The sequence below is a fragment of the Medicago sativa genome, chromosome 1, assembly GCF_051527215.1.
Source record: "Medicago sativa cultivar Bolivia chromosome 1, Bolivia_mono, whole genome shotgun sequence".
Classification (NCBI taxonomy): domain Eukaryota; kingdom Viridiplantae; phylum Streptophyta; class Magnoliopsida; order Fabales; family Fabaceae; genus Medicago; species Medicago sativa.
The window spans coordinates 21,258,029-21,267,710 of NC_140749.1; the positions used below are offsets into that span (position 1 = coordinate 21,258,029).

Consider the following 9,682-nt stretch of genomic DNA (forward strand, 5'->3'; position numbering starts at 1 on the left):
TATGACAAAATGTAAATTTTTTAATATGATCCTTATAAACAATGAAATGATGTTTTCTAAAATATAAATATTGACAAATAGCTTTTTATTTCATAAAAATGAGTGTTAATTTATAAATTTTGTAAAACAAGAGTACCGGTACACTAAAATTTATGAGTGTACCGTAGAAATTCCCCTAAAAATATGGTATTTATAATGTCAAAACAACCATGATGTGTAGTTAAATGGAATAATATGGAAAATAACAATCCTTCTAGTAGTGGTAGCCAAATCTCTAATTGGGAATACCTTTAGAAGCTGAATAATCCTCCTAAACAGACACACTTCATTTTAGAGAGTCTTAAACAATACTCCCTCCGTCCTGTTTTATCTGAGCCAGTTTGATTTTTCACACAGATTAAGAAAAATGTATAAATAAAGGGGAAAATGGAATATATTGTATTGGAAATGATGAAAGTAGTATTAATTAGAGTTATATTGTATTGGGAATGATGAAAGTTGTATTGAAAATTGAAATGACTCAGTTATTTTGGGACACTTTTTTTTAGAAAATGGGTCAGATATTCCAGGACGGAGGGAGTAGTACTCATTAGGTTTAATTTAAGGAAGAGAGGTGGGTGTGGAATGTTCAATCCTTTGTTCTAGACCCAAAAAATATGTTGAAATGTAGACCACACGTTAAAGTACTGCAAATGGGAAAAATATGTGTGGTTGAACAAGCCTAAAGCATAAACCCACTTACATCACATCTATATGGACCGACAGTAAAATAACTAATAATTTTCCAAATATTTTTTTTATAAAGTGATATATAATAAAACATAAAAAGTATTATTAATTAATATAATTTTTCCACCAAATCATCAACCCATGTACATTACATCACATACTCATATAAGCAACTTATTGCATCTAAAAAGTGTGTTATAATTAATCAAGTACTACTAACTAATCAAATCTCTACAATCTCAATGTTTCCTCGAACAAAAGCCTAGAAATTCCTTGAAGTGCAACATCAACAGCATCCCTAAACCCAACATCACTTCCATTCGGGTGCGCATAACTAACCCTAGGGATCAAACCAATCACAACCTCACGCATTTTTTCAACTTCCACCTCCTTAATTCCCATTAACACCTCCTCAATCATATTACTCTTCTTTCCTACACCCCCCTCTTCAATATAAACCGAATACGTATTTTTCTCCTTAGGCAAATACCAACCATATTGCGTATACGCTGTATGTGGTGAGAAAAATACAGGTATACAACCAGCTAGTATAGAGTCAAAAGTTGACCTTCTAGTAAAAGAATCACCTGGTGCTTGAAGACAAAAACGTGACTCCATCATAACACTAAGCACTTCCATTGGTTGATGGCATTTACTATTCCCACCCCCACAATCAACCAACTTGCAAAGAGATGACTCATTACATTGTTTAACCAACTCATCACGAATCTTTGCTTTTCCTAACCCTTTTCTTTTACCACCAATAAATGAAAACAAAAACGGCCTGTCGTTTTGTCTCATTTTATTCTGCCACGTAAGCATTTCTTCTTTTGTTTTTGGATGAAAATACGACGGGTAAGGTATGCCGTTTTGATTATAACCTTCCCAAGGTTGTCGTTCAACTGTTAGCACCGACATGTTTTTGACAGGTGGTAGGTTTAATAATATGTTGGCTCCAAAATCGGACCCACCTGAGGACCGCATGAAATCCCATGCGGTCCTTCCCAGAGAAATAAAATGATCTTTACCATTGTGACGATTCCACCAAGGTAGACTTTGTACATGATCGATTAGATCAACGGCTAGGGCATCGCGGAGAGTGTGATTCGCCTCGCGGAACATGCTTGAAGCGTGTAGTCCACCGTAGAATGGTATGTAGAATAAAATTGCTTGATTTGGATCCCACGTGCGACACACGTGATTTTCTAACCTAGCATGGAAAATCATTTCTGCTAAGAATTGGTGCGTTGTGTACCATGATGTTTTTGAGAGGGGTTGACCTAAGCCATTGTTCTTCACATAAGGGCACATATTTGTATATATGTTGAGATTTTCGCAGTTTTTAAGGAGGTCAAGGTTGAAACGTGGGGGGAGGTTGTAAATGTAGAATGATGGAGTTGATCCATCGCATGTAGTGGTTGTGGTGGTGGTGGTGTCGGTGGTAGTTGTGGTGGTTATGGTAGTGGGGTACATGAAGTAAAAAAGGAAGAGACATAAAGTAATGAAGAGAGTGAATTTTACCAATCGGTGAATTATGATGTTGTGAGTTTCTTTGGTTTTTGAGAGGCTTTGGGATTTTGTTGTGCATGGTAGAGAATTTAGAGGTTGAGTTGGTGATGGCTTTCTGAAAAACATTGAGAAGGAAAAAAAGAGATGGAGGGAGAGAGATGTAGGAGATGAATGATTGCATGTACGACTTTGAAGAGGACTGAGTTTATTTGGATATTATATATACATAAAAATTTGAAAACGACTGAATTTATTTTGGAAATATGAAGCATTAAAACTTGATATAGAAAAAATGCATGAATTTTTTTTTTTACACAAAATGCATTGAAATTAATGCAATATTCTCTCCGTTCCAAATATATAACATTTTTAATATTTCACACGTATTAAGAAATGTAATTAGTTTTGTATAAAAAAAATATTATGAATTGTTTTACAAAATTGTGTTTAATAAATTGTATGAAAAAGATAAATTATAAAATTGAAAGAAAAGAGTAATAAATAATTAAGAATATTAATAAAAAATAACATGAATGTTTCATTAATATTATAAAACAACATATAATTTGAGATAAAACAACATATAATTAGAGATTTTTTTTTTTGGCTTTCGCACCGGTTTCCAACCCACCAAAGGTGAGCGACTAATCTGACTCATGCGTAGAGGCATGCGCACTGGCCAAATGTTGTTCACCCTGGAAATCGAACTCGGTATTCCCCGGATACGTCCTTAGAAGGAGCTCCTTGCTACTGGAGCCCAAGCAACTTGGTTTTTTTTTTTGAACAAATCAAAATGAGATCTGAGTTAACCGCGGTAATTTAAGACAATTTTTCTTTAAAACAACATAATTTAGAACGGAGTGAGTAGTAATTACTACGGATTTTCAAGGGTGTCTTTAAATGATGTATTTTAAATGAACTTTTATGTCACAAAGTGCCAAGTGATGTACTGAATTTTTTTAATTTTAGAATAAATTTTTCGTTAAGCCACTAGTTGTGGGTCCAGGCATTAATTTTAACATGGTGGGAAGGACAAAAAATCAAAAGAAAAGTCATAACACGACCAACCAAACCAACAGAGCAGATATATAAAATTGAAGGAATGAACCAAAATTTTATAATCCTGAGCTGTATTCATTCACATTCACATCTTGCTGAACCCACGTTTTGCCAAATATAGTGTATAGGGTGTATTTTTCTCCACACATGGTGTATTATTGTTTGAGTTGAATTAGCAAATTTTTATTGGTGAATAAGTTGAATAAGCAATTGCTATAAAGTTTCGACACCTAATTAGCTATTTTGCATGTGAGACTATTTAAAATGTCTTTCCTTTTGTCCTTTAAATATTGCTTTATTTTTTGACAAAAGAACCAATAGCCAATAGAATCGAACTCATGTCCTTTCTTGCTGTCTACATAAACATTTTACTCCATCGGTCATAAATTAAGTATTGTTTTAGTATATAAAAAAAATAAAATAATTTATTTTATTTAATAAATTTATTTCTATTTCCGTTCTTAAACATAGAACCCTTTTACTCCGCCGTCTTAAATTAAGTATTGTTTGTATATAAAAAAATAAAATAATTTATTTTATTTGATAAATTTGTTAATTCTTAATGATCCGCTTAATTATGTCACCTAGACCAATATGTAATGATCTCAAAATTGAGAGTGTAATAAAATTGATAATTGTGAATTGATTATTGAATGAAGAGTAAAATTGATAGATTAGAACTCAATTAAAATTGATGTTCTTAGTACATAAAGGATAAAGGAAAAGATAAAAGAAATTACTCTACTAGAGAGTACCAAAGGGAGAGAGGAGAGACTTTCATCATTTTTCTTTCATACCCACTATTGACCCTCCTTTCACTATTTATGCACATCCAAGGTTCCTTTATTCTAGGATCACTAGACATGTGTCCATTTATCTCAACCAATAATATTATGCCAAGTGTATTTCCTCAAATGCTATATTGAATCATAACATTACTCCCCCCATTAAAATCAACCTTGTCCTCAAGGTTTGGTAAAATAATGTTGACTGGTGATAGGATTAACTTTCCAAGAGGCTTCTGAAACATGTAGACCTTCCTAATGAACGAAAGCATCCACCCGGATCCCATTGTGTGAATTATGAAGTCTTCTTGGGACCGAAAAAGTAGCTCTTGTCACAAGAATGAAATTTCATTAAGTGTTTTCCTTTCATTGTCATCTGCATATATTCTGAAGTATAGCTTGTAGATATCATGCTGTGAACAATGACAATGGCAGCATAACCATAGCAGAACAGGGCACACAAATCGATTGCTTCCACCAACACAGTAAAATCAAGTTGTATCATAAGATGTTGTGGAGACAAAGAAGACCTGAAGCAGAACCTAAGCACCCACATGTAGCCTTCCAATTATCTTGATTGCCATGTAATCATATTGTCTAGCCAAGCAAGCAAAAAGGATGGTAGACAATAATTGAGTATCACCAGAACAAATAACCACCACACACTCTTGTCTATCAACCACTTCTAAGACAGGAAAAACCTTATTTCCTTGCTGAACAAATCCCACCATGTCAATCTGTGCAACTCCATCAATTTTTAATTGTGCAGGCAAACTAAGGCTTTGTTTGCGAGTTTTGAGGGGAAGGAAAGGAAAGGCTAAGGAGGGGAAGGGAAGGAAAGGGAGGGAAGGGAGAAAGGAGGGAAAACCTTCCCCTTGTTTGTGAGTTAAAAAACCAACAAGGAAAGGAAATGGAGGGCTTATGTTATAATTTTACTATTTTACCCTTTTTTTGCTCTTAAAAACAATACATTGTGTTGTACTTTGTAATTTATCTTGAAATTTATTCAAAGCAACTTATCTCATAAAAAGTAAATTATTACAATCTATTTTTAAAAAACAGCTTATTTATAAAAAAAAGCTTATTACGATCTCTTTTTTAAAAAACAGCTTATTCAAAACAACTTATTTATACAAAACAACTTATTATGATATCTTTTTCAAAAAACAACTTATTCAAAACAACTTATTTGTCCAAAACAACCTATTACGATCTCTTTTCAAAAAACAACTTATTCAAAACAACTTATTTATGCAAAACAACTTATTACGATCTCTTTTTCAAAAACAAATTATTCAAAACAACTTATTCATCAAAAACGGCTTATTACGACCTTTTTCTCAAAAACAACTTATTGAAAACAACTTATTCATCCAAAACAGCTTATTACAATCTCTTTTTCAAAAACAACTTAATCAAAACAGCTTATTTATACAAAACAGCTTAATACGATCTATTTTTCAAAAACAACTTATTCAAAACAGCTTATTTATCCAAAACAGCTTATTACAATCTCTTTTCAAAAAACAGCTTATTCAAAACAGCTTATTTATGCAAATCAACTTTTGACGACCTCTTTTTCAAAATCAGCTTGTTCAAAACAGCTTATTCATCCAAAACAGCTTATGACGACCTCTTTTCAAAAAACAGCTTATAAAAACAGCTTATTCATCCAAAACAGCTTATTACGATCTCTTTTTCAAAAACAATTTATTCAAAACAGCTTATTACAACCTCTTTGCAAAAAACAGCTTATTCAAAACAACTTATTTATGCAAACAGCTTATTACCACGTCTTTATCAAAAACAGCTTATTAAAAACAGCTTATTTATCCAAAACAGTTTATTACGACCTCTTTTCAAAAACAGCTTATTGAAAACAGATTATTCATCCAAAACACCTTATTACAATCTCTTTTTCAAAAAAAAACTTATTCAAAACAGCTTATTTATACAAAACAGCTTAATACGATCTCTTTTTCAAAAACAACTTATTCAAAACATCTTATTTATACAAAATAGCTTAATACGACCTCTTTTTCAAAAACAACTTATTGAAAACAGCTTATTCATCCAAAAAGAGGTCGTAATAAGCTGTTTTGGATGAATAAGCTGTTTTCAATAAGTTGATTTTGAAAAAGAGGTCGTAATAAGTTGTTTTTGATGAATAAGCTGTTTTGAATAAGCTGATTTTGAAAAAGAGGTCGTTAAAAGCTGATTTGCGTAAATAAGCTGTTTTAAATAAGCTGTTTTTTGAAAAGAGGTTGTGATAAGCTATTTTGGATAAATAAGTTGTTTTGAATAAGCTGTTTTTGAAAAAGACGTGGTAATAATCTGTTTTGCATAAATAAGCTGTTTTGAATAAGCTGTTTTTTGAAAAGAGGTCGTAATAAGCTGTTTTGGATAAATAAGCTGTTTTGAATAAGTTGTTTTTGAAAAAGAGATTGTAATAAGCTGTTTTGGATGAATAAGCTGTTTTCAATAAGTTGTTTTTGAAAAAGAGGTCGTAATAAGCTGTTTTTGATGAATAAGGTGATTTTGAAAAAGAGGTCGGTAAAAGCTGTTTTGAATAAGCTGTTTTTGGAAAAAAGGTTGTAATAAGCTGTTTTGGATAAATAAGTTGTTTTGAATAAGCTGTTTTTGAAAAAGACGTGGTAATAAGCTGTTTTGCATAAATAAGTTGTTTTTTGAAAAGAGGTCGTAATAAACTGTTTTGGATAAATAAGCTGTTTTGAATAAGTTGTTTTTGAAAAAGAGATGGTAATAAGCTGTTCTGGATGAATAAGTTGTTTTCAATAAGTTGTTTTGAAAAAGAGGTCGTAATAAGTTGTTTTTAATGAATAAGCTGATTTTGAAAAAGAGGTCGTTAAAAGCTAATTTGCATAAATAAGTTGGTTTTTGAAAAGAGGTTGTAATAAGCTGTTTTTTGATAAATAAGCTGTTTAGAAAAAGTTGTTTTGAAAAGAGATCGTAATAATTAGGTTATATCTAAAATTGTCAATTTGAATTATTATGAGGGCAAATTTGTCAATTTGTATGCTTAACCCCCCAAAACCCCCCAATTTGGGGGAACTTTAAAATTGAACAAATGAAGCCCTTCTAAACCCCTCAAAACATTTCCCTTGTTTTTTAAAACTCGCAAACAAGGGTTTACCTCTCCATAAGCCTTTCCTTCCCCTCCCTTCCCCTCCAAAACCCAACTCGCAAACAAAGCCTAAAGGAAATCAAGCAACGAGCAGGGACAATAAAATTCAATTTAAAGCCACACATAATTCCTTTGCTCCTAGCATAGAGTGTTGTAGAATATATACTTCCAGGAGCTAAACCAATATGCCAATAAAGGCCAACCAGCACATATGTTACATTAATGGTATAGGAAGAGTTTGCAATTTCCTGCACATAAGTATATGCTTTACCCATATAAAGCCTAGTGTCAATTTCAATGAGAAACAACATGGTATAAATATGAAGCTCTTTCATTACAACAAGGTCCATTTTTGTAGTTGACTGCTCCATGCATTCCACAAGGACAAGAAATTGCAGCATTCTTGTTATATAGCCACCCATAATTTCTTTTTCCTTGGCATATAGTGTTGTAAAATCTTTAAAACCAAGAGGTAGACTAGGATGCAAGTTCAAGTCATCTTCTCCACCATTAATAGATACCAACATATAAGAACCATAACCACTTTTGACTCTCTCAAAGCGTAGGAAGCTCCCAATCAAATCTAAATGAAAGCATCTAGCAGTACCATTTTCACAGAAAAGCACAAGGCACGAGCAATTTCTCAGACCAGCATCTTTACAAGAACTCCATGTTGATTTTAAAAGTGATGCATCATGCTTAAGTGCCACATAATGAGGATATTCATCAACATATAGTAGTTCTATTAAATGCCTAGAACATGTTGATATGTTTGGAGGTTTGTAAGTGAAACATGATCTGGATAGTGCATAGCATTCATAAAGATTATAATCATCACAATGGTCCTTTGGAATATTGAATTCATAAAAGCCACTAGAATGGGGATCATGTGAGAAATGAGAAATCGCGTCAGATTGACTAAGCACTAATCTCAAACAATGGGGAATGCCTCTTTTCTTAAACATCACAATCCAATAAACATAGGCACAACTACCACTCCATCTCAAAAGATAAAAATCCTCATATATAATAAATTGCATCCCCACAACAACACATGATATGAAAACAAACTCACAAGAAAGCAAAGTTTTATCCTCTAAGATACCAGCTAGTATAAACTCACAGAGCAAGGTGTTCAAACAACTCATAATTGTTTTAGGCATTTCATCTAACAGTTGTTGTGCAGTTTTTTTTGAAAAATATATCAAAGCTACAAGAGCAATAGGAGAGGGATAAAACTTGAATATGGAAACTTCACTACACCAAACTAATCCCCAACAGCGGCACAGAGCTTTTAGATTCCAAGAACTCATCAACATAAGAGAATACCCAAACCGAGTAGCAATTTGAAGCAAAATCATAAGCTTTAGTTTGCATGGTCCAGAAATTTCACTTACCACCGCTCTATGACAGGCGTCAGGAGGCTCTGGAGGAGGTGGAGACATGGAGCGATCAAGCGTCACTTGAAAATCCACATTCACTTGTTGAAAACTACGATCCGGCGGTTTCGGTGGCGGCGGCCATAGGCAAGCATGAGAAGAACACTGCCTCGACAAATCTTCCAACAGCAACGACCTTGGAAGTTTGGGAACTCGTTTTCTTTCCGTAAGCACATCTGGTGATGATGGTAGCTCCATCAATTCATCATTGAGCATCGATATCATCGTCGCTTGGTTTGGCTCCGCGAACAACCTTACGGCGACGACTATGGAACTCTTCTCAAGGACCGAAGGGAGCTCAATTTGCTCATTAGAGGTGATACTTTCTTTCAAACATGTTGCAATTTTGATGTTGAAATCACTGCATCAACCACTAAATTCTCTGCACAAACAGATTCGTTTGTGTCACACTGTTTATCGATTGATTTCACAGAGTGATGAATTTCGTCTGACATTGGAAGAGACTCACTTATCAGTTCTGATGCATCGATCTCCATCGAAGATTCTGAAGCATTGATCTCCTCCTGCAACAAATCGATCACTGTTGTACCCCTCTGAAACGGTTGATTTGTCGGAGATTCGGTAAATGAGTTCAAACCACCATTAGAAGCGGAACCCATTTGAAGTACAACCAACTGTTCTTCGATGCGATCCATACGCGAGACCTCGACTGAGCGTGAACGCAAATACTCACTGTGGCGTACTTCTTCAGCTTCCATGAACCTCTTCAATGTTGCATTGAGGCCTTGGATGGCTGCCTCCAACTCGTTCATAGATATATCATCTTCCGCCATGGTGATCAATGAAAGCACCAATGTAATGATCTCAAAATTGAGAGTGTAATAAAATTGATAATTGTGAATTGATTATTGAATGAAGAGTAAAATTGATAGATTAGAACTCAATTAAAATTGATGTTCTTAGTACATAAAGGATAAAGGAAAAGATAGAAGAAATTACTCTACTAGAGAGTACCAAAGGGAGAGAGGAGAGACTTTCATCATTTTGCTTTCATA

The 9,682-nt window shown here is 33.7% G+C and overlaps 2 protein-coding genes across 2 annotated transcripts; both read right to left on the minus strand.

The window, feature by feature from the left end:
- Window positions 1-810: 810 nt before the first annotated feature.
- LOC146953568 (Exostosin family protein) lies at window positions 811-2,438 on the minus strand. The gene has a single exon (XM_085710711.1). The coding sequence runs from the start codon at window positions 2,362-2,364 to the stop codon at window positions 961-963; it is 1,404 nt and encodes a 467-aa protein (XP_085566837.1). The 5' UTR covers window positions 2,365-2,438; the 3' UTR covers window positions 811-960.
- A 4,868-nt stretch (window positions 2,439-7,306) lies between these two features.
- LOC146953569 (uncharacterized) lies at window positions 7,307-9,460 on the minus strand. The gene is made up of 2 exons (XM_085710718.1): window positions 8,625-9,460; window positions 7,307-8,025 (listed from the first exon to the last, which is right to left on the minus strand). The coding sequence occupies exon 1, from the start codon at window positions 9,458-9,460 to the stop codon at window positions 8,996-8,998; it is 465 nt and encodes a 154-aa protein (XP_085566844.1). The 3' UTR covers window positions 7,307-8,025; window positions 8,625-8,995.
- Between the last annotated feature and the right edge of the window lie 222 nt (window positions 9,461-9,682).

What these genes read in the sequence shown, in the direction of transcription:
- LOC146953569 (XM_085710718.1), bottom strand. Translation starts at nt 9,460, where the DNA reads ATGGCGGAAGATGATATATCTATGAACGAGTTGGAGGCAGCCATCCAA.
- LOC146953568 (XM_085710711.1), bottom strand. Translation starts at nt 2,364, where the DNA reads ATGTTTTTCAGAAAGCCATCACCAACTCAACCTCTAAATTCTCTACCA.